General features: G+C 51.3%; 3 protein-coding genes across 16 annotated transcripts in view; all 3 read left to right on the forward strand.

Moving 5' to 3' along the window:
• The first annotated feature begins 408 nt into the window (after positions 1-408).
• Positions 409-4,449, forward strand: LOC106039709 (TLC domain-containing protein 5-like). 6 transcript variants are annotated; one of them, XM_048063239.2, is made up of 3 exons: positions 409-441; positions 1,415-1,611; positions 2,253-4,449. In XM_048063239.2, the coding sequence occupies exons 2-3, from the start codon at positions 1,416-1,418 to the stop codon at positions 2,789-2,791; spliced, it is 735 nt and encodes a 244-aa protein (XP_047919196.2). In that variant the 5' UTR covers positions 409-441; position 1,415; the 3' UTR covers positions 2,792-4,449. The 6 variants fall into 6 exon arrangements, with proteins under 6 accessions (XP_047919196.2, XP_047919194.2, XP_047919191.2 ...); XM_048063237.2 differs by lacking the exon at positions 409-441 and adding an exon at positions 537-671 and having other exon boundaries at positions 1,345-1,611; XM_048063234.2 differs by lacking the exon at positions 409-441 and adding an exon at positions 542-671 and having other exon boundaries at positions 1,412-1,611.
• A 153-nt stretch (positions 4,450-4,602) lies between these two features.
• Positions 4,603-13,108, forward strand: LOC106039800 (TLC domain-containing protein 5-like). 6 transcript variants are annotated; one of them, XM_048063233.2, is made up of 4 exons: positions 6,141-6,447; positions 7,192-7,270; positions 8,625-8,824; positions 9,246-13,108. In XM_048063233.2, exons 3-4 carry the CDS (start codon positions 8,626-8,628, stop codon positions 9,782-9,784), a joined length of 738 nt encoding a protein of 245 aa, XP_047919190.2. In that variant the 5' UTR covers positions 6,141-6,447; positions 7,192-7,270; position 8,625; the 3' UTR covers positions 9,785-13,108. The 6 variants fall into 6 exon arrangements, 5 of the variants coding, with proteins under 5 accessions (XP_066837478.1, XP_066837479.1, XP_047919190.2 ...); XR_010826231.1 differs by lacking the exon at positions 7,192-7,270 and having other exon boundaries at positions 6,142-6,447; positions 9,246-9,987; positions 10,586-13,108; XM_066981377.1 differs by lacking the exons at positions 6,141-6,447; positions 7,192-7,270 and adding an exon at positions 4,603-4,796.
• A 6,062-nt stretch (positions 13,109-19,170) lies between these two features.
• ARHGEF12 (Rho guanine nucleotide exchange factor 12) overlaps positions 19,171-23,069 on the forward strand; it is a 77,437-nt gene continuing 73,538 nt past the window's right edge. For all 4 annotated transcript variants that reach the window (XM_013187181.3, XM_066981374.1, XM_013187183.3 and 1 more), the window contains exon 1: positions 19,171-20,279. In XM_013187181.3, the coding sequence (XP_013042635.3) occupies positions 20,248-20,279 (32 nt within the window). In that variant the 5' untranslated portion in view covers positions 19,171-20,247. The remainder of the gene's footprint in view (positions 20,280-23,069) is intronic.

The raw sequence follows: 23,069 nt of genomic DNA on the forward strand, positions 1-23,069 counted from the left end.
AGGAAGATTCAGGGTTGCTGGGGGCACTGAGTTTCCTTCAGGCAGATTTTTTAAGCAAATTGAATAAACAGAAACAACGCGGCACTGACTCCAAGCTCACCACAAGGACCTGGAGGCAGTGCAGCCCTTCATGGTACAACCCCCTGCCCTGGTGCTCGGCTCCCCCATCATTTGCCCCATCATTTGCCCCATTGCTCGCCCCATTCCCCGCATCCTGCCTCTTCCTCTCCCCTCTCCTCCTCCTCCTCTTCCTCCTCCCTCCATGCAGTCACCTCCACCAAACCACGCACGAAACTTAAACAGGGACTCCAGAACACTTAAAAAAAAAAAAAAAAAAGAGACAAAAGCACCTCCCCTACTTGCCTGAGCCACCTTTGTTCTGTGCTTTCTTCCCCTCCATTAGGACGCAAAGCTGCCAAACCAGAGCCCGGGACTCTTGCGGTGAGGAGGCTGGAAGGAGGCTCCCCAAAAACCTCTCCCCATTTACCCCCGCGACCCCTTTCCCCCCCGGGGCAGGGCAGCGGAGGGGCAGGAGGTGCCGGCCGGGGGCGGGGAGCAGGGAGGGACGGGGGGGAGGATAAAAACCTCTCGGGGAGCCCCAGCACCGCCTCCCCGGGCGCTCCCGGAGCCCGCAGCCGGTCCCGCAGAGGCAGCTCCGGGCCCCGAGCTCGGTAAGGAGCCGGAGGGGGCTGCTCCTTCCCCGGGGGTCCCTTCCCCGGGGGTCCCTTCCCCGGGGGTCCCTTCCCCGGGGGTCCCTTCCCCGGGGGTCCCTTCCCCGGGGGTCCCTTCCCCGGGGGTCCCTTCCCCGGGGGTCCCTTCCCCGGGGGTCCCTTCCCCGGGGGTCCCTTCCCCGGGGGTCCCTTCCCCGGGGGTCCCTTCCCCGGGGGTCCCTTCCCCGGGGGTCCCTTCCCCGGGGGTCCCTTCCCCGGGGGTCCCTTCCCCGGGGGTCCCTTCCCCGGGGGTCCCTTCCCCGGGGGTCCCTTCCCCGGGGGTCCCTTCCCCGGGGGTCCCTTCCCCGGGGGTCCCTTCCCCGGGGGTCCCTTCCCCGGGGGTCCCTTCCCCGGGGGTCCCAGCGGTGCCCGAGCAGGGCAGGGGGCTTTGGGAAGCTTTGGGGGGCTGTGGGACCGTGTTTGTTCCTGCTGGTGTTAGGGCTGTGGGAACGAGGAAGGGCGCGCAGGGAAATGGTGCTAAAAGGGGTCCAGCCCTGTGCAGCAGGGTGCTGTGCTCATGGCAAGGGTGTGAAGCATGTTTGGGACTTTTTTGGTTGCTTGCATGTGGCTTGTTGAGTTTTTTTTTCTACTTTTTTTTCTTTCTTTCTCCCTGTTTTTTTTCCACATGAGTAAGCAGGGCCAGATGATCACCCCTCGGTGACGGAGCTGCGGTGCTCACAACTCTCTTTCTCTGCCTTCAGCAGGATGGTGTCCATCGTTCTCGAGGTGGCGTGCAGCCTGGTGGCCTGGCTGTCCCTGTATGCCGCCTGCCGCCGCTGGCACGAGCACCGCTCCCGCGAGTGGAGCTGCCGCTTGGTCACCCTGCTGCACGGGGTGGCTGTCACCTGCCTCTCGGGCTACGTTGCGCTTCTGGATGGGCCCTGGCCTCTGACCCACGCAGGTATGTTTGGAGTCTTACCCTGACACACATCCTTGTCATCCGCTGGGGACGTGACTCCTCTGGTTCTGCCCAAATGGAGCGGGAATCCGGCTGACTTTGCTGTCTGTTCTTTTATTTGTATGTTTGTGGGGCATGGCAAGACTTTGTTCAACTCCCCTGCTTGTTCTCCAGCTCTTAACGCTTTTTATTTTTAATCTTGCTGCTGGCCTATCCATATACTTACTGAAGACTTTCAGGCTGAATTTATGGTGCTATTACTGCTAGGTGTGGCAAAGCGGAGAATAAACTAAATGCTGTTCACGTCTGGAAGGGTATAATAACTCCTGGCACTTGACTGTGGGTTTGTTTTTTTCTATCGTTAAATCTCACATGGCTCTGCTGATGGGGTCAGGCTCTCATATCCTGCTTTCTAAAAGGGTGGAGAGAAAAGAAGCCATGCGTGGCAGGATGGGATGACCTGCCTGGGTTTTGTGGGCAGGCTGAAGTCTGAAGGGAGAGCAGAGCCAGGTGTCCTGGTTCATGGCCTGTAGGATAACCACAGAAAGCAAGGAGGAAAGAGGCATGCTGACCACCTGTTTGCTAGGTATTGTAGAAGTATGTCTTATTTAATACCCCAGTCTTATGCATGTCTTTCATTCCAGGTTCACCAAACACACCTCTTCAGATCCACGTGCTGGCCCTGACCTTGGGTTACTTCATCTTTGACCTGGGCTGGTGCCTGTATTTCCAGACAGAGGGGGACCTCATGCTGCTCCACCACACGCTGAGCATCTGTGGCATGATCGTGGTGCTGGGGCTCGGCAAGTCTGCTACGGAAGTCAATGCAGTTGTTTTTGTTAGCGAGATCACCAACCCCCTGCTGCAGGCCCGCTGGTTTCTGCGGGAAATGGGCCGCTACCACACCTTGCTGGGAGAGGTGGTGGATTTCTTCTTCGTGCTCCTCTTCCTGGTGCTGCGCATCGCGGGGGGAGCTCTGATCATGTACGCGATGCTGGCGTCCCCTCAGCCCAGCTGGCTCCTCAAGGCTGGGGGCCTGGCCATGTACCTTGTATCTCTGGGGTTCATGGTTGAGATCTGCCACTTTGCGAGGAGGAAAATGTTGAAGAAATTCCCTTCCTGGACAAGCCTGAGGAGTATGAATGCACGTGTGAAAACGAACGGGCACCTGACAGCTCACTAATGGTGGTGGTGGAAGGGGCCCTTGGGGTAGCTCCTGGCTCCTGAGGCTCATTTCGGTGACAAGAACTCCTGAAAGTGGCACAGAACTGGCTTTTGGGCACCTTCAGCTTTCTGCCACCCACAGAGAAGATGAATCAGGAGTGCAGAAAAGCTGATAGAAAGGGGATTTAAGTGGAAATGTGAGGAATTTAGCATGTCTGCTGACCTGCGGTTCCCTGCCTTCTCCAGCAGTGGTGCAGCCTTTAGCAGCACACTAATGCTGGGCCTAACTGGTCTGCAACTACGGTGTAGGGCCAGCAAGTCTAATCAGGAAAATCCCATCCCCTTGTTGGTGGAACTGGGTAGGGAGGTGACCTAACCAGGATTTACTCAGCCTCACTCTTCCCTAATCCAGAAATTGGACCAAGTGCTTGGAAGAAAGCTTGCGAACCAGAGAGAAGTGCTTGTAGGGGTACAGTGGGATTGTCCTCTGTGTGAAGCGATGGCACTTGAGGGTGAGGCAATATTTTACCTCATTGTTTTTAATGATACATTTCTTTTTTTATTATTATTTAAATACTTGTATTCATGCAGATATTGATCTTAGAGCACTGTGACTTCCCTGAGTTTGACTCTGGCACTTACAAGGCCCTGTTCCTTGCAAACAGGAATCCAGAATTAGACTTATGCTGATAAACTCCAGAAGCAGGTGTTTACCTGGTCTTGGATTATTATTTTTCTTTAAGTAGGCACTTTTTGTGTGAGAGATGATAGATCAGAGTCCTCTCTGGCTGCTCTCTGTTCTGGGACTGACTTATTACAGACCACTTAAGCTGAATGCGAGGCCAACAGGAGTCCAGCAAGTGCCCGTGTTTTCAGTGGTGATAGTGACATTTAGGTAGATCTCAGTGTAACATCTGCTCCATACCAGCAGGTCTCGGAGTATGGACCAGTTCTATTGTCGTCTTTACCTCTCAGAATTGTGTTCTGACTTTCTCCTGGGGTTTTAATGTGAATTTCCCTCATTCTGAGGCTGCAGTTCAGATCTCCCCCCTCCCATAAAAGCCTTGCTTACAGCTGGGAAACAAATGGCCTTGAGTTCCCCTCAGGCTCAGCGAGGCTGGTTGCCTTTCCTTCGCTCCTGCTTTTGAAGACTTTACTGAGAAGAGCATCTTCATGGAGCTAGGGAGCCCTGAGGCTGCCTGTGTGGCACTTCCTCCTCCTGCTGCAGAGCCACAGGAGGGGAGCGGTGGTGGTGCTGCTGTGGTGGGGTGGTCCCACCAGCTCCGTACCTCCTGCCCTGTGTGGTGCTGATACCTGCCTCAGCTGGGGGCTGCAGGAAGGTGTCTGGAGAGATCAAATGGCATGAAGTAACATTAGAGGTGCCCCCGAGCGCATTGCAGTTGTGAATCCAGGCAAGGAAGCAGGCTAATATGGTCAGAAAGGCAGGAGGCTTGCACTCCTGATGGGTCTCCAGTGTGGCTGTGGGGGCCTGGCCTGGGGAGGTGGCAGCTCTTGGAGTCACTGTGCTCTTGTGAAAACTCCCGAGTGATGAGAATTCCAATAAAGTTATGTTCTCTTTTTAAAAAGAAGCAATTGCTGTAATTTTTTTTTGTTCTGTGCCTTAAGGAGGGCAACTGAAGCTTCCCCTGAGCAAAGCAGGCTTGAAGGAAGGCTAAGCATGCCAAGGCCAGTAGTCACTGGCAAAGCTCTGGCTCGTGCCCTTTTGTACATCTTGGGAAGGAGAGAACTGGTGGGCAAACAAGCCTGGGCAGAGCCATGGGCTCTGGCTTGAGGTCTGGAGGATGGATGAGGGTCAGCAGAAGCTCACAGTTGTGACTAATGAACCCATAACCTGCCTTGCCAATGAGTCAGGCAGTGCTTGCTCTTGATGGGCAATGGGTCATGGAGCTTCTGTTAAATTCTGGCCGTGGCCTACTTCCTAGGCCGCCTCTTCTCTGCAGCACCAGTGCCTTTGCTGCTGTATATTCTCAGCTCATTTTTGGACAAATAGTTTCCAAGTGAAGGTAAGCTAATAAATCCTGTGACCCTCTCGGTGCTATAAGCTCTTGTTAGAATAGGTAGGGAAAGAAGAAAAGGAAGAACTTACTGATGAGCAAGGGTGTAGCTATACTATAATGGGTAGTAGTGTGCAAATAACTGTTAGCAGAGGTTCCTGTCCTGAGCTGTTTTGCTGAATGCTATTCATCTGCAGGCAAAATAAGCCAGTGCAACTCAGCCTGCCTATTTAAACAGCTGACTCTGCACAAAGCAAACAAGAAAATTAGTGTAGAAACTACACCTAATTTCTGGTACAGTGCATTGGGAGGTGATTTAGCTTGCCACTTTGTATCTCACTGTACGCAAATGTTTCACATCATATGATATAAAAAAAAAAACAAAAACACACAAAAAAAAACCCTCCTCTTATACCACCTCTGGCAGTAAACAGTCCTTGCCTTCTTGAGACTTTGACTGTTCTTTTGTGACCGTCTCTGCTGTTCTTCCTGCCTGCTCAGTTTCTGTGTCATGAGTCAACATTAGTCCTGTAGCTTTCTGTGTATCTGTGCTGTTCTTTATCCTAAACCGAACGTCAGAACAGCTTTGTCTCATTTGTCATTGAGGCTATTAGGGCTGGCCTGGTGCCTGGTCCAGCAAAGGTGGAGGAAAGCAAGATGAGACCTAAGATTTGTCAGAGAAACAAATGTGCTACTAATGCTAGTAAGGATGTCGTGTTGAAATAGCAGAAGGATGAGCGTCTCGTAGCAATAGGAACCTGTGCCTGGCTTGAACTGGAAAGGTGAGGTAGATATCCAGCTGAAAACAGGATGGTTACAAGTGTCATGAGAGGCTGACAAGGCACTCCCACCATTTGTATTTCAAAAGGTAAAACCCGACAGGATGAAAATACATACTAATCCAGGGTGTGAGAGATTGCTTTGATTGAAAGTTAAGAAAGAAATAAGTCTGCTGATCAGAGGAAGATTTTTTGTGAGCTACTTGAAGTGCCCTGTTTTGCTGCTCTTGTTGGGGGGGGGCGGGGAGAACAGGTGGAAAAGAGGTGTGTTAGTGCCGAATGCTTGCAGTGAGGAGAAATTACCAGGCTTTGTAACTGCTGCATAAGCACAGGCTGGGAGGGTAGGCTTAGGGCAGGGGTGTGTGCTTTCCCAGCCTGCTGAAGCTGCACGCTCCGCGCTGTGCTGGCGACGAACCCTGCGGGGTACGCTACCTTCACGCCGCTGCAGTTTGGCAACTCCTGCAGGAGAGCCGGCTCACAACCCCCTCCAGCCTGGATGCGAGCAAGACGCGGCTGTGGCCGTGCCTGTTATCTTTGGGACGCGAGATGAGTGATGCTGTGGGTGCGTGGGGCTCATCTCCCGTGCCCGCAGGCCAAAGGGATGCTCCGTGCGTGCCTTGTGGCTGCCTCGCTCCGCGAGCAACACCTCGCTGACCACCGAAACCAAGGCCTGAGCGGACCTGGGGGAGCCACAGCCCTGACCCCAACCAGCCCTCAGTGGGGCTGAGGGTCTGGGGGCGAGCACACGGCCCCTTCCCCGGGGCCAGCCGCCGTCCCTCCGCCCCGCCAGCGGGCGCCCCTCGGCCGCCGCCGCCGCTTTCTCTTCCCAGGCACGGAGCGTGGCCCAGCAGCCGCGGCGGCGGCCCAGCCGCTTCCCGCAGGTGGGTTCGTGGGGAGGCCCCAGTAGGGCTGGGGGGACCCCCAAAGGCCCTCCGCCACCCCGGCCCTGCAGCCCCGGCCTCGCTTGGCTCCGGCAGCCGGCTCCGGGCGCCGCCAGGCCGGGGAGCGCTGAGGCGAGGCCCGCGGCGGGGCCTCCGGGGGCTGGAGGGGACGGGGCCTGTGCGCGGTTGCGGGGTGGTGTTGGGGTGTTTTTTCGCTTTTTTTAGAAAAAGGAGGAAGTGATACTCTTTTGGAGATGTCCGTCAGGGGTTTAAGCTCTTTTGGGGTGAATAGGGCTGGGATTTGAGGCGCGTTTGATTGTTCTGCTTTTATTCGTGGCCCCGGTGCTGCTGATAATGCAAACAGTGCTGCTCCTTCTGAAGGGGTGGTATGGATAATACTGTAATTACCACCTGTTTTAAAGGGTTTTGCCCTTTTCAGCGTGCAATGAGAGGCATAACTGACAGATAAAATATATATTGTATGTGTTAATGACAGGCGTTGAGCTTTGATGTGTAATTGAAAGAAAGCTCCCTCCTTTTTTTTCCTGGGGAAAGGCAGAAATAATTTTTTCAAGTGTAGGTGTGGAAAACACCTCGAGATGCTTGCCCCCTTCTGCAGGTAGAGGTGCCCTTCCAGCAGGCTTATTGCCCCCTTCTGCAGGTACAGGTGCCCTTCCAGCAGGCTTATTGCCCTTTTTTGCAGGTTGGGTATCCTTCCAGCAGGCTTTTTGCCTTATTTTGCAGGTCAGGTGTCCTTCCAGCAGGCTCCTCAGCCCGTCAGTCCCTTCTGTCACATCGGGATTCCTCCTGCCTTACCCCGACTGTGAGTGCATACAGGCCCTGAGTACCAGGGATGCCAATGGAAACGCCCAGTCAGAGCAGTTAATCACATCCTTATTTCATCTCCCCGTGTTCCCGAGGCCCATTAAAGCATAATGGTTTTGTTTATCCAGCTTCCTAAATCATGCCTGGTAACACTTAGAACAGGCCAGGCAGGAAGGTCGGGAGCTGCACCTCTGACTCCGCACCGTGCGTCCTCTCGGTGTTCCCCAGCCGCGGTGCTCAGCGAGCCCCAGGACCAGCGGTGCTTTGGCTGCAGCACAACTGGAAACCTGCGCGGCCCTGAGCGTGACTCAGCTTCTTTTGCTGCACTTCCCTGAATGCTCAGAAATAATGATATGTATCTTGTATTTCTTGGAGAGCTTTTACAAACATGAGCGAGATGTAGATATTAGAGTATTACAACTTTGGGGAGCTTTTAGCAATAGGCGCAGTGCTAAATTGGCTGCTCCCTGCCACGGTCGGCCACTTTGTTCTGCTTGTGAAGAAGCATGAACATAGGTTGCTCCACAGGAGGTTTCCCTGGGAGGACAAGGGGACCTCACAGCAGTTTGTTTCCAAACTGTCCTGAAACGTGTTAGTGCTGGAAGGTTAAATTCCGGTAGGTGATGCCGTTGTGTTTCTGTTGACCCACTTGCAGATGGTGTTGCAGCACTGGGAAGGTTGATTAGCAGTGGATCAAGCAAGAGACTTGTGTGTTTTTGGGGGTTTCCTGGTTTTTGTTTCAGGAGAGGAGGAGCCAGGCTAGCAAAGAGCAGATGGAATAAGTAGGTCTGGTGGGGCAATGCAAGCAGACCATTGAAGTGCAGACTACGTGGGCAGGGAAGAAAAATGAAGGGGCTGGAGTAGCTCTGGATCAAAGCCTTGTCGCTAGATGTGGAGCTCCTCAGCCTGTCCCTCAGGCAGTGCAGAGGAGCACTAAAATATCCCAGCAGATCCTGTGCTGTAGACTGGTTGGGGAAGTCATCTGAGGTGCGTTACCAAATTCTGACGTTTTCTCTTCAGTGAGCTAGGAACTCACTGTTTTACAAGGTATTGCTTTCAGTGCATCCTCATAGTTGAGGTGGTGCTGGTGGGGTCTGTGCGCTGCTGTACCCATGATGAGTCTGCCCAAATTGTCAAGAATAGTGCTCATTTGTGTGGGCCTTTCTCCAGAGAAACTGCAGTACCTCTGCAGAAAAAAAAAATAAAATTGTCAGGAACAAACAACACGATCAGAAAAAAAACCTGTATGCGCAGTGCTGGGGTGGCTGCTGGTGAAATGCTCTACAGGGTTGTGCTAACGTTGTTGAAGGTGAGACCTTCTGATGCGTTTTGTCCTTCCGTTCCCGTGTCAGGATGCTGTTCGCCCTGCCCCTGCGAGTAGCCTGCAGCCTGCTTGCCTGGCTCTCCCTCTACGCTTGGTTCTGCCGTCGCTACAAGCACCGGAGTTACGAATGGAGCTGCAGGCTGGTCACGCTGACCCACGGCATCCTCGCTACCTGTCTCTCTGCTTACATTGGCTTCATCGACGGCCCCTGGCCTTTGAGTCACCCAGGTAAGTGGTGGGCTTGTGGTCCTGAGCCCCCCAGTGGGTGACGGCACAAGGTGGGATTTTCCTGTTGCCTTGATACCTAGCCCACGTGAGGAATGTTGGTTGCGGTGATATCTGAGGTGTTTTGTGGTTGAAGGCACTAGAGAAAAGGGGAGACTGGGGCTGTGTTTTGCTAGCATAACACCTCCCCCCAGCTGCAATCTGGCAGAGCGTGCGATCACGTTGTGTGGCCGTTACATGGGTGCAGCTGTTGGACTAACAACTGTAGTATTGCGGCTCGTCTGACTTCTCTGATGGAGCTGTGACGAGTACAGGACAATATCAGCCTGCCTGTGCTGAAGGTGAATCCCCTTTCCCCGTCTCAGAACCTGCCTGCTTGTTGCCTCCTTGCTCTAAAGCTCTCCCCGGTGTCTCTGTGTTTCAGGATCACCAAACACAACTCTTCAGGTACACGGGCTGTGCCTTAGCTTGGGCTACTTCCTCTTCGACCTCTGTTGGTGTGTGTACTTCCAGACAGAGGGTGCCCTGATGCTGGCCCACCACCTGGTGAGCATCCTGGGCATCACAGCATCCCTGGCACTCGGGGAGTCGGCCGCAGAGGTCAACGCTGTCATCTTCGGCAGCGAGATCACGAACCCGCTGTTGCAAGCCCGCTGGTTCCTGAAGGAGACGGGGTGTTACCACAGCCTCACAGGCGACGTGGTGGACTTCTTCTTCGTGGTCCTCTTCACCGGGGTGCGGATCGGAGTGGGGGCCTGGCTGATGTACTGTGAGCTCTCCTCTCCCAAGCCCAGGTGGTACATCAAGCTGGGTGGCGTCATCATGTACGCTGTCTCCTGGGTCTTCATGGTCAGCATCTGTCGCTTCGCTAGGAGGAAGAGCATGAAGAAGTACCACGCTTGGAGGAGTCGGAGGAGTGAGGAGCTGTACTTGAAAACGAACGGACATCTGAAAAACCACTGACTGGATGCTGAGTAAAAACTTCCTCGAGTTCACGGTCTGGCAGGAAGGGGATCATGCCTGAGATGCCACTGTCGGGAGAGGAGCCAACACACGTTAGCAATTCTGGAGCCAAATTTATCCCTGGCATAACTCCATTGAAATCCATGGAGCTGTGCCATGGATTCATCGGATCTGCAGTGTTTGGCCTGGCAGAGGCTAGCTCGGTGTGTACGTAAACATACGCTAAATGACAGGAGTGAAAGAAGGGCTAATTTTACTGACTAACCGTAACTGGTCCAGCAGTGCAGGTGTAAATAGCAGTGTTAGCAGCTAACTCCTTCAGCATTGCTGTGGTCTTGGAAGAGAGGAGAAAATAACGCTAGATGTTGATGTTCAGTGTCCTGTACAGTCTAGACAGCTGGAGTGACTACGTACTGCTAGGAAGGAGTATGTTTTAGTGTTTCGTGGGAGCTGGGATTCCTGGCTCTTCCACCAACTTGTTATGTGACCTTGGGCAAGTCACTTAACTCTCTAACTCTGTGCCTAATTTCCCCATTTGTGGATTGGGGGTGATGGAGCCGATCCATCTGTGTTATGCACTTTCAGATCTTTACTTGAGAGGTGCTATATAAACGCAAAATGGTGGTTGTTAGCCGCACTTTGTTCATTATCCCCACGGTTCCTTTGGGAGACGTGGTTCTGGTGGTTGAGCTAGAGCGTGAACTCTAGAAGGAACAGTATTTTAAGTAGGTCACTCTTTCCTACCCTTTCTAATTCCTTTCAATAACTTATTTAATAACGTATTGGTAACTTATTTTTCAGTAGTGTCCAGAAGCTCTGGTCAGCACTGGCACCTTGCAGGACTCGGTGCTCCGTGAACACACCCAAAGATGCAGCCCCTGAAGGGAAGCGCTTTTGTGATGTTTTTCCTCCTCTTCACTCCTGACTGTTAAAGCTCTGCCCACGCCCTCTAAATACTGCTCCTAGCTCCGTGAGTGACCAACACTCTCCTTTATGAGGAGCCCCATCAGGACTTGTCAGTAAGTGGTTCTCTGACCTCCAACACGGGCCCAGCACTGCTGTGTCTGCAGAACGGCAAATTTCCCTCTGCTTTATTTATTGGCCCAAATGCAGGCATAGTGTGGAGCAAGCCTGAGACCCAGTGGCTTGTCCTGAGACTGTCAAATACCTTCCCCAAACTGTGAGTAACTTCTAAAAATGAGAGCAGTAAATGTAGGGTGCATTTGCAGATCACTGCAGAATAATCTGTACTTGCCGTTTCTGGCAGCCTAAAGGGAACAGGGTGCGGAACCCGATCTGTAGTAAATGCTGTGTATTTCTGTTGCTCTTGAAGGTGTCCTTCCAGATTCCTGTCACTGTGTCTGAACCCAGAGTCTGTCCCAGCGTTTAAAGACAGTGGAGGACTGTAGGTGGAAGTATAAATACAGCTCACTTGAAATGAGCATTGATGTTTTTCCCAAGGTCCATAGATAACAGTTTTGACAAGAGTGTCTCCTCAGATCCAAACTGGAATTTTTGGTTAAAGAGTAGCCAGGATACAGCTTCAAAACCTGCTAGTTAGGGTGGGAGAGACACCCAGCTCCAGATCTGTCCTATGCCCTCTTCAAGCCAGAGACCTAATCTTGACTCTTCTTCATCTGCATTGATGCTTTGACCTCTGGGCTTTAAATTCACTTCTCTCTTCCTGATTAGATCTGGTTCACTTTATGAAAGTGAACATTTACAGGGTAAGGGAGACTTACTTTATAGCCAAATAATTAAAGAAATGAGAGGCACAGAATCTGGCATTTTTTAAGCAGAGACGTGTACTTGTCTGGGAGAAAAGATGTTAATTATCTGGTCCCATTTGCAGGGAAAAAACCTGCTGCCCAGCTGGCAGCTGCTGGCGTTTGTTTCCCTGTGTGTTCTTTAAGCTCTGTACTCAGCACCAGGGCTGTCGTGCTGCTGCCAGCCTTGCCTGTTGCAGCCAAAGGGCTTCCGATCAGCAGAGCCGGCTGGTGATGAGCTGGTCCTTCAACCCAAACTTGACTCATTCGGCAGAGCGCGGCGATGTGACTGCCTTGGAGGGAGGCAAGAAGGGCTAGTCAGGGCTCGCCGGTTCTTTCCCAGCTCTGCTGCGGGTGTGGGATGTGTCAAGGAGCCTTTTTGCCTCAGCTTACCCCCCTTGTGAAGTGGGTACAATGTTCAGCTACCTCGTGGGGCGTTCCCATCTGTTAACACTAAGCCACCTTCGATTAAAGCTTGGTGGTCTCTGTCAAGCTGTGCTGTATAAAGGCGAATTGCTGTTGCTCGGAGTGAAGCACTTCTCTCTGTGGCCCATATTTAGTTATTTCCAATCTGAACATGACACTTCCCAGCATCAGGCTTGTTTAAAAGCACGAGTCCAAGGTGCTTTACAGCAGTGCTTATGAATAGGAGTCGAAACAAGTGAGCTAGACATCCATGTAAAAATGAGCCCAGGTCCTTCTTGTTCAGCTAGACTCCCAGGTTAAAGAAAGGATGTCTGGTGGGCGTTCCCTACTGAGGACTGCAACAAATCTGGAGTCAGAAGAGTTTCGGCAGCCAGCCTGACCAGGGAATAAGGGCTAAGATCGCAGGGAGGGCTTTCAGCAGCAGGTCCTGAGGAAGCACAGCTGAAAACGGAGCCCGTTCATTTCTCAGTGCAATTGTCTTGCCTAGCAGGAGCAGTTTCCTGAGCAGACTTGATGATTCGGATCCCAAACTCTGGTGAAATTTGGTGTGCAGCTTAATGCGTGGCTGTAGCCCTTCTGTGCACAGCCTGCCCGGGTAGGAATGGAGAATAAGGATGCCAGTTAGTGATCGCAGGTATCTGTGAAGCACCTCGCGTGAAAATATTAAGAAAGGCAATGCACTTAATGGCTGAGGGGCCCCCTTCTATGAACTGGGGGGAACTGGGTTGGAAGAAGCAGGGCTCAGTGATCAATGTTGAGGCTTTAGAAGTTAAGCAAAGGCACCAAAAAACAAAAGAGCAGTTAGGAATGGCTCTGTGAGGTAGAGCTAGCAGTGATGTCGCAGAGCAAGGCTTCGTAGTCTGTCTGGTGGGCTCCAGCATAGAGTCGCAGACCCAAGAAGAAGAATAACCTGTAAGCTGTGGAGCACATGGAGGGACCTGTCCTCAGGCTAGTCCATGGTGCCTGCAGCAAGTGGAAAAGGAAACTGCAGAACTAGTGTGAAATAATAACTTGTGTTTGCATTACTGTGTAATAGCAACTGATGTTCCACCAGTGAATGGTGTAGATGCTTTGTATTATGTTTTATAAAATAAAGATTATTTAATTATATGAGGAATTTGGTTTCCGTCTTTGAATGGAGTTCTTGTGTGGATTGGTGCATGAGTTGGCATTGAACAAAGCTGGGGGCTGAGAGGTGCTGGGCTGTCACTCCGTGTGCTTGCCAGGGTATTGCTTACATGCTGGGGGGCTGCTTTCACTCGGAGCCAGAGAGAAACTGCAGGTCCGTGCAGCTGCAGGGAGCTGTGTACATCCTGTTCTGTTCGTGCCACAAAGCTCCCCGGGCACTTTGTCACTTAATCTGCTGTGGGAGGTGCGAGCTGCCACGAAGATGCTGCGCAGGGCTCAGATCTGTTCACACGGGGGTTGCTTCTGCCCTTAATGCAATAGCTTGGCACTTGGAAAGCTGGCAACACGGGGAACATCTTCATCAAAAGTGATTTAGAAAGTTGTGCGTTCCTTTCAAAAGCTCTCTTCAAATGGTGCTCCTGAAACAGGAGGAGAGGAAAATGTTTCTGTCAGAGTGGTGCTTTCAGTGAGAGACACAGGCACCGTGCAGACCCAGAACCAACTCCGCCTTGCTTACGGGCACAGTATTTTGCCAGAGATCAATCATGCCAGAGTCTGTTTTCTATGAACAGTTAAGTGAATTTTGTTTGAGTGTAACCCTAAGTCTACCTCAAAATCCTCCAGCACTGGGGAGCAGCTGTGTAGTGTTGAGTCCTGTAGAGTTCCTGGCCTGTTTAACACTCTACAAGCAGCCTGGCTGCATGGTGAAGTGGTGTCAGGGACTGCAATAATTTATCCTGGGAGTTTGTTTAACCTCTGAGGTAGTCTGCAATCGGAGAAGAAAGTACAGTAACACTCTGCAGCTTTGCTTTGGAGCTGCAAGCTTCTTCCCAGTTTCACAACTTCAAGTTGCACACTAGAATCTAGTCTTCAGTTCATGAGCAAAGGTGCTTCACTGTGAAGAGTGACATCTGACTCCCACCCAATTTATTTCATTTTATGTCTTCCCATTATTTCTTTTAAACCCATTCCTTCCCCCACTGCCTGCCTTCTGCTTCTACTGCAGGCCCTGCAGTGCAGCTTTATAAAGCTAACTTTCTTTTGGTCCTCTGCCCTCTCTTTATAATTAAACTTCTTACTTGTATTTGAAGAAATTGCTATTTTGTGATCTTTAAGGCTTTATTCCCTTGCAACAGTAGTCCAAACACTGCTATAAAAGCGTAGTGGTTTAGGTCTCTAGAGTCTGGTTTTAGACTAATACCGGTGCTGTCAGCTGGCCTGTTCCTTGGGTATAAAAGATAAGAGAATGTTTTAAGCTTCATGGTAGTTGTGTGTATGTTCCTGATAGTTGCAGACTTTGTATAGCTTAGCTGGAAGTAAAATAACAAGTCTGCTGCCATTTCTAAAGAAATCATATTTCAGAGACCAAGAGAGAATTAGAGTCAGCATTAGCCTCATGTTGCATACGCAGTTTCTAGACAAGGAACAGCTTCTTTTTGGTTATACCAAAACTAACGAGTACTTTTCTCTTTCCAAGTCGGCTTCAATATGTGCTCTTGTAAATCTGTGCAAGAGAAGAAGGTGTTAGCTTTTGCTGGCTTTGTCCTGTTTCCCTCAAACCCCAGGGGCAGTTTGGCAGCCGATAAGTTGGCAACCTAAGGCATCTTCAGAGAATCACTTCCAGAAGCAACTGAACAGACCTGGAAGGTGTGTGCAAAAACTTTCACAAAGTTAGAACGGCTTACTGGTAGCTAATCTCATGGAAAAGAGAAAGTGTCCATTTCTGTTGCTTTTCATGTGTTACAAGCTACAGGTTTTCAGGAATGTTTGTGTTATGTTGCTTAAATCCCGTATCACGTCAGAAGGTGAACATCTGTTCAGTGTAACTGATAGTCCTCAAGTGGGATAAGAAATTTCATTCTTTATTTCTTTAGATTTTACCCTAATAACAAATACCTCTTTTTTTCCAATTAGAGGGTGTTGATTCTAGCAGGCAGTAGGAAGAAAGAGTCCGTGGCAGGACGTACAGCAGCTTTGCCCTTACACACGCTGCTGCTTTAATTATGCTGATGTGGAAAGAAAGCTTAGTGCTATAAAAATGCTTACTCTGATGTGGCTTATCCAGGTTTAGGCACTTAATAAGCTGTCACAGTGGAAACCCTGATAGATTAATCTATCTGTATCTCAACAAAGTCAGCAAAGTATTGCATGCGTCCAAGTGACTTAAAAGCACGGGCCAGCCCTGTATGCATTTCCAGCATTTCCAGCAAACTGGACACGAAACAAGCAGCCTGTCTCTGTAGGTAGCGAATCATGTGCCTATTTTAAGGCATGTGATGCTAAAAGGCTTTGAAATCTCATAGCAATGTGGAGTGCAGCACAAATTCATTATTATTAATATTTTTTTTCAGATTAAAAGTGCATCAATGTGGCCATTAGTGGCTGTTGGATCAGTTGTTGCATCAGCTTCTGAAGCAGGTGGCATCCATGTCGCGGTGTGGCTGGTTGGCAGCAGCCCAGCACCTGGCTGGAAAATTCAATGGCTAATCCAAGTCTGGATTTCAGACAGCTCATCATAATATATTCCACTCTCTCAAAAGCAGAATCTCAGCAAATAAGGAAATCCCCCACAACTTCTCAGCTGGCTCAGCAGGATCTCATACCAGAGGAGTTCCCTGAAATCTTTTTTTTTTTCCTTTTTTTTTTTTTTTCCCCCATAGCCTTAGTAATTTTGTGGCATTACCAACTGAAGTCTAAATACCAGTACAAAACCCTGGTGCATTCTGACACTGGTTTTAAATTGATTACCTGTAAGCAGCAAAGCACAAGAGGCTTAATTCCATGATCTGTGCCCTTTCAAATCATACATAACTTAAAGTTAGAAGAGTCCTTGTCCGTTTCATTTTTATAACGAAGGTCAGCAAAACTCAGCTAATATCCCATCATGTCTGAGTTGCAGCATGCAATTTCACAAAGCTATCTATCCTTAAGGTCTGCAGGGGATCCATTGCACTCGCAGGTAAGGTGCTCTAATGCTTGGTTATCCCACCTGAAATGTGGTACAAAGTTTTCCCAAAAGAATGATTACATTCACTGAAGCTCTAAATTTGAAGACAAGGCAAAGCCTGATAAATCTGGCTCAGGGAGTTAAAAATCTATTGCCTTTTGCTGTTTTCTGACCTGTGTTTATACTGAGGCCATAGTGGTGCAACTCCGGATCAGAGCACAGCACCTGGAGCTCCAGAAACTCCAGAAGCTGACTCCGGTTTCAGGACTCGTTTCAAAAGCAGCTTGGCGGTGAGCGGGCCCTTGCTGTTAAAATGCCGGTGGAAGATTTCAGATGTGAGCAGCCATGCGAGGATCCTCCAGCAGATGGCATCAGGTCCCCGGGTGAGCCTCTGGTGCCAGGCTGGGAAATGAGGTCTGGGAAGGAGGCTCAGTGAAGCCTCTCTCTGTAGACATGCCTTTCCAGGAGCTCTGGATAAGGTACTTCTAAGGATTTTTGTGCCATCCTTTACTTAAGGCAAAATGGGAATTTATAGTTCGTAGCACTCGACATTCTTCACATCAGGGTCCTCGTTATTTCAGCAGTTTAGCTTTGCTCCGGACCCTATAAAAAATATAAGTGGGGGGGACGGGGGACATTGGTGCTTGGCCCCAGAGACGTGGACTGATGAGCTAAACGTGCAGCTCCCCCTTCCAACATCTACATTCATAAGACAGTCCTAGCTGTAAATTCAGGCTAAGTGAGGACTTCATAGCTACCAAACAAAATCTATTTTAATTGGTACTGCACAATGTAATTGCTTATCGATTTATTTTTTTTTCCCCTGGATTTCACATTGTAAAACTGCCCAGGCAGCAGAAGTGTCATAAATAGACATGTATATTAACATCAGTACACAATCAGCTTCCCCATGAAAATCATCATGTGCAGGAAGGAGAAGCAATTATGGTATCAGAGTCTACTTTGGAATTGTTTTATTATTGCTTTTTCTTTTTAATTGTGGCATTAAACGTAGCAATGTGAATGCAGCCCATTACGAGCAAGAGTTAATCTACTGAACAATATGCTATAAGGGTTTTATGCTTCCTTCTTGTCTTTGGTATAGTTTTATGTGATGCTTCTTTTGACAGTACTGAGCAGATTCTTTGGCAAATGTTAATCAGTGTCACTCCACTGAGTTTTATGTCCTTTTACTGCAGCTGAAGATGCTTCCTACTCTTTCCTTTTTTTTTTTTTTTTTTTTTTTCCTTAGGATTTCCTCCAGCTAATTGTTATTGCCATTATTTTGTCATGCACAATAAAATATAATTAAAGTAATAAAAAATCATCAAGGCCTAATATGCAAACGCTGGGCCTGTCATGAAATAAGAGGTCTCCCAAGAGCCTTCCTCTCTCTCAAGGCACAGTACTGCATGTTCCCTGCGATAAAGGCAGGGAGGAACTTACTGCAGAGAAGGTGCAATAAAGAATGCAATAAAGAGATATATGATAAGTATAGATCGATAAATAGAGATATTTAGGCACTCCATTAACACCGAGCAGCGTGTTGCATGCTGCTGCAGTGTTGGAGGCGGCTGTGGGTGCACGACTCGCACCCCCCTCTTTTTCTTTTTTCAAGCCTCTATCTTCCCCAAAAGGAAACCAAAAGAGGAAGCGTAAAAGCTCTGCGTGTCTATGTCAAGTACCATCTAGAAAATGATTTCATCCCACGCTTCCCCTCTTTGCGCCGAACTTCTTCAAAACAACAAATTCATCAGACTATCAAAGAGCGCCCGGGCTTCCTGATTCCCACTCACTTCTCCACACGAGGAAGCAGCTCCACGTCGGGGTCCCGCGAGCGCCTCGGGGCAAGGTATGGTGCTTACTGCCACCTCTGCTCCTCCCTCCCCAAAAACCTCTTTTCCAGGCTTTTTCCAAGTCCGGTGCCTGGCTTTGAAGAAGCGTGTGGAGGTAAGGTTAATTAAAGAGAAGGAAGGTGGCCTACATGACCGGGATTAGCTAATAACACTCCTATTTCGGCCTGTTGTTGGCATCTAGTAGGGAAGGCTGACGTGAGCCTCAGCCCCAGGCCTTGCCCAAGTCCTCGGCTCTGGGAGGCCAGGCAGGGGTGCCACGTGGAGCCGTCCCCTCCATTTCACATCTGGCGGTCACTGCCTTCAGTTCCTGGCCACGCGAGGCTCGGTGGCTTGGGAGGGTCACGAGCTTCTGGTGTATGGATGCTCTTACCCTAGGTGTTTGAGAGCAGGAGTGCCCGCCTGAAAGCTCATCTATCCCCTCGTGTCGGCAACAGATTTGGGGATTAGGTAATGAACCTCGAGCTTGGCGTCTGGTCTGTTATCGCAGTTTGCCTTACATCCAGTGTCCCAAACAAGCCGTGCTGTTCAAACGCTCGTGGCATCGAGACAGACGCTGCTCCCGATGGATTTGTTGTACGTGGTGTAAGCACCAAGGAACTACAGCCATATATTGCCACGGACACATTTCTGGTGGGAGCTGTGCCCCATCCGTGCGTTTTGAGGTGCTGCTGTCCGAATATTCTGCATTTATTCGGTGTGGTAGCACGTGGGCTGCTTGCCCAAAGCGCTGGGGGAGCGGGAGCAGGCCCAGGGTGTGCCGGGGGGCGGCCATCACGCTGGTCTTGGGTTTTTGATCTCCTCAGCTGCGAGAAGAGATCCTGAGGAGACTTGTTGTGGGTGTGCGGGGATGGAGGGGTACGGGGGGAAGGAGGGTACAGGGGGATGCAGATGGAGGCTGCGATGGAGGGGTATGAGGGGATGGAGGGGACAGGGGGGATGCAGAGAGGGGCAGTGGAGGCTGTGACAGGGAGATACAGGGGGATGAAGGGTACACGAGGGATGCAGGTCGGGGCTGTGGGGGCTGTGGGGGTGAGCTCCTGCCCTCGCTCTTTCCCCTCGCCCCCTCCTGCCCGCTGCCCCTCCGTGCCACATTTTCCACACCGCGCATCCCCGGCTCCAGGGGGAAGGAGGAGGAGGAGAAGGAGGAGGTGGAGGAAGAGGAGGAGAAGGAGGAAGAGGAGGAGAGGGCCCGGGGGGGGCGGAGCGCCGGCGGAAGGATCCGGCCGGAGGGGCGGGGAGGAGCGCTGCGGCCGGAGGCTGAGCCCCCCCCCCCCGGAGGCCAGGGGAGGCCCGGCTCGCTTCGGCCTCCACCGGGAGGCTCCGCTCCCGCCCGGCAGCAGCGGGGCCGGGCCGGAACCGGGAGGAGGAGGAGGAGGAAGAGGAGGAGGAGGAAGAGGAGGAGGCAGCAGCGGCAGCAGCAGCAGCTCCTCTCGCAGCAGGACTTTGCCCCGCCGCGCCGTGCCCGAGGCAGGGCCGGGGCCTCCCCGCGGGTAGAGGCCACGAAGGGAGCCGAGCTCCCCGCCTTGGGCTGGGGGAGGCCGGGCCTCGACCCCCCCCTTCGCATCTCCGCTTCTTTCCCCTCTCATCGCTCCGGCTCGGGACAAGCGGCGAGGCCGGGCATGGAGCCCCGGGCCTGAGGACGGGCGGCCGGCCGGACAGCCAGCCAGCCACACAGACAGCCGGACAGCGGCTCCCACCCGCCCGCCCCCCTCCCCTGAACGGGCGAGCCGGCGGGCGGGGGGGGGGGACGGGACGGGACGGGGAACGGGGACATGGCACCCGGTTTCGTCTCGGCGACCCCAAGGACACCGGCAGCCGTCGGGAGATAAAAAGGGGGGGAGAAGAAAAACCCTAAAAAAAAAAAAAAAATCCCCCAAACCAGCGGCGGGGAGGGGGCACCCCGCGGGGAGGCGGCAGGGCCGGCGGCCTCCCCTGGGCTCAGCCCCCTGCACCCTGCCCTAGGACCACCGAGGATCTGCTCCCCTGAAGGTTTCCTCGCTCTGCAGACCCTTTTTCCCCCCCGCTTCCCATCTCTGGGGGCACCTAGGGGTGCAGCTTTATTATTATTATTTTTTGGAATTTTTCCTGAAACAACCTCTCCCCCCCCCCCCCTCCACTTCCGTGGTCTGGATATTCTGAGTGACTGCAAGAAGAGTTTGGGATTTTTTTCTTTTTTTTCTTTTTCCCTGCCCTTGAACTGAATTTTTCTCTGTGCATGCCTCTTCTGGAGCGAGGCTGGAGCCTGAACCTCGGTGCGTGTGGGGGGCCAAGCCTCGATAATATTCCTGCAATAAGAGTAAAATGTAAAGTGGATAATACGACTTCTTGCCAAAGGCTCCAATGAGTGGCACACAGTCCACAATCACGGACAGGTCAGTATGAAATAAGTTCTTTTTTATGAAGTTTAGGCTCTGCCTTAGGGCTCGCGTCCTCCGCGTTTTGACTTCGGTGACGGGATGAGAAAATCGGGATTAAATCATATTTCTGGGAATCGGAATCAGCACGTACGTGGGGCGGCCGACTGTCAAGGCGCCGGGGTTAACTTTGGAGAATTTCAAGTCCAACTGCTTTCACGCCTGCCAGGGCTTCTCGTTCCGCTCCCAGGCCAGCGCGGTGCTGGTAGGAAAACCCAGGGGAACCGCTCCTGCGCCAAGTAAAGCAGGAAAAGCAGCACGAGTTTAGGGTACGGCTGAAGCCTCGAGCTCAAAAGCTGGGTCGAGGACACGCTTGCTTCTCGGCAGGTCAAGCGCCGTAGCCTTGCACGGAGGTCACATCAGGTGAGGGCAGGAGGAGCAGTCGCCGAGCAGGAATGGTGCTGGTGGCTGCACGACCGTAGCAGCCAGATTTGTCCTGCCCGAGATACCTGCTCGGGCCTCTGGGCTCCTCTGCAGGTGCTGCCACGTGCATTTCGTTAGCAGGCTGGGATTCTTCTGCTCGGATGCTGCTGAGGCAGGTGAAAAATGTATTTTATATGTTGAGGGGAAAAAAAAATCCAGTAGGAAACCCCTTACGTGCTTTTGAGATGGAATTTTAAATAATTTTTTTTTTTTGGTGAGCAGGAAAAACAGCTTGTTTTGATGCTTGCAAGCAAACCCAGCTTCTCTTTTATTATGGATTTTATTGCGTTTTTCATTACTGTGCCTGTCTGGTGGTTAAGGTGCAAATGTGTGTGAGATGAAGGCCTCGCCTCTCGGGCCTTGCACGACCAACGCGAGCAGCTCTGGCCCAGGAGGTGAAGCAGGGCAGGGACAGGGATGATGCCTCTGGGTGCCTGAGATCCCTCGGAGACCCCAGGTGTGGGCAGAGAAGAGCAGGCGTAATTCACGTTTACACCTGGGCCTTTTTGCAGAGGTTGAGCAGCGCTCCCGGACAGCGAGGAGCCGCATCCAGCCGGTGTTTATTTCTGTGCTGTTCTCAGAGCAGCGAGACTTTGAGATGAACTGCGTAATATTTTTGTACCAGCAGAGGAGGTGAAGTTGTTGCTGCCTGGGGCTGCAGGGCTCCTTGCTGTTTCAGTTCGCTATTTTTTTTTTTTTTTCTGTTTGCGGTGTGTTTGTATGAACGCTACAGATACTCTTGAGTTGCAGGACACTTTTCTGCATCAGGCGACACAGTGACAGTGAGAAGGAGGTGATGTTTCAGTGGGTTTGCAAGAATATTGTACTTAAGAGCGTGTATCTTAGGGCAGGTTGCAAGATATCAGAAGGAACAGCAGGATTTTCATACAAACAAGCGGTTGTGTTGCATGGGGGGGAAGCACGAGGACATGGAGTTGCATTTGCTTGTTAGTAAAAACAAAATATTTTCCATTATTGAATTGGAACAGCCAAATTCAAACTGTAGCAGAGACCAAAAAAAGAGAAAAGTCTCTGTTTTCTGTTGCTTTTGGTTGCGTGGAGTGCCTGTTTCTGTTCGGTGTCCCATTGGGGTTTTGGTTCAGGTGACTTTTAATGCTGAGGATTTTTTAATGCTCGCAGGATGGTGGGGACAGGCGTGGGTTCCCATTGTGCCCAGGAAACCTCCGTGTTGCCTCTTTAGGTCCCGCTCTCGGGCTTGGAATGCAAAGCAGGTGCAATATAAATAAACTCCAAGCTCCTGGTGTCACTAGATCCGCACGGCACAAGTCATCTGACGTGTTTAATTCTCTCCTTATTTACCGGTGACCTTCCTTGGTGCGATCGAGTTGGGGACTGCCTTAAAAACAAAACCCAAAACTCAGCTTGCACCTCTGCCAAATGGCATTAGGAATATAATGGGGCAGCAGGGGCCTGCACTTTTCTCCATACGAGCTTTACGGAGTTGCCTTTTGCAGATGTAGAGCTGCTTAAGACAGCAAATACTTCCTTTTGTGGCCCGTCAGGTGAAAATGAAATGAAATCCCGCGTGTTTTGATAGCTCTCTGGCGTTCCCGATGTTCAGGTTGCGCTTGCCCTATCCCTCACGTGTCCTCTGTTGATGAGGTCGTGCAGGGCACTGAAGTCTGCAGAAATGAGAAGGAATTTGTAGGCATGGCCGTTTCTGGTGCTGCTCTACAGCCAGGATGATAAATGAGATTTTCATTAATTGGGAACTTTTTTTTTTTGTCTCATGGTGTTTTCTTCCTTTTCCCAGCAGATTTCAGTGTCTGCCCATCTGGCGCGGGCCCTTCCTGCTCAGCTTCTCCGCTTTTGGAGAAATATGCAAAGGGTGCTGGCAGAAAAAAAGGATTGTCTTATGAAGCAGTACTTAAGGTTTAGGAATACATGAGATTTAGGAATACATACACAAGCAGAGGGTGGCCCAGGATAGCCGTGGTGTCCCGCGTGGCTTCTGGTGCTGGTATGAGAGATGCAGACCCCCAGGCAGTGACATCTACTTCCCCTTCTTTCTTTCAGGATGTTCTTGTACTTTGTCAGCTGCTGCTTTTCATAACGCTGGTGCCCAGCGGACCATATCGCGCAGTTCATCTCCAGTCTTATTGCTCTGCCACTTCGTCTGTAAACATTCACACCCTCTCAATATACTCTTCTCCTAGCTCTCCTGTATTTCCTCGGAGGCCTCCTGGGGTGGCATTTGTCTCGCTTAACGTAGTAAGATTTTGGGGGGGCATCTGCACTTGAGCTGTTGGTCTAGATGCCTTCAGAGTTGAAGGAAAACGGGCACAGCGAGGGGACCTGGAGCAG

Source organism: Anser cygnoides, chromosome 21 (genome assembly GCF_040182565.1).
Source record: "Anser cygnoides isolate HZ-2024a breed goose chromosome 21, Taihu_goose_T2T_genome, whole genome shotgun sequence".
Taxonomy (NCBI): Eukaryota; Metazoa; Chordata; class Aves; order Anseriformes; family Anatidae; genus Anser; species Anser cygnoides.

What these genes read in the sequence shown, in the direction of transcription:
- LOC106039709 (XM_048063239.2), top strand. Translation starts at nt 1,416, where the DNA reads ATGGTGTCCATCGTTCTCGAGGTGGCGTGCAGCCTGGTGGCCTGGCTG. An exon ending in CTGGCCTCTGACCCACGCAG is followed by an intron (nt 1,612 to 2,252) that starts GTATGTTTGGAG and finishes CTTTCATTCCAG; the next exon opens with GTTCACCAAACACACCTCTT.
- LOC106039800 (XM_066981377.1), top strand. Translation starts at nt 8,626, where the DNA reads ATGCTGTTCGCCCTGCCCCTGCGAGTAGCCTGCAGCCTGCTTGCCTGG. An exon ending in CTGGCCTTTGAGTCACCCAG is followed by an intron (nt 8,825 to 9,245) that starts GTAAGTGGTGGG and finishes TCTGTGTTTCAG; the next exon opens with GATCACCAAACACAACTCTT.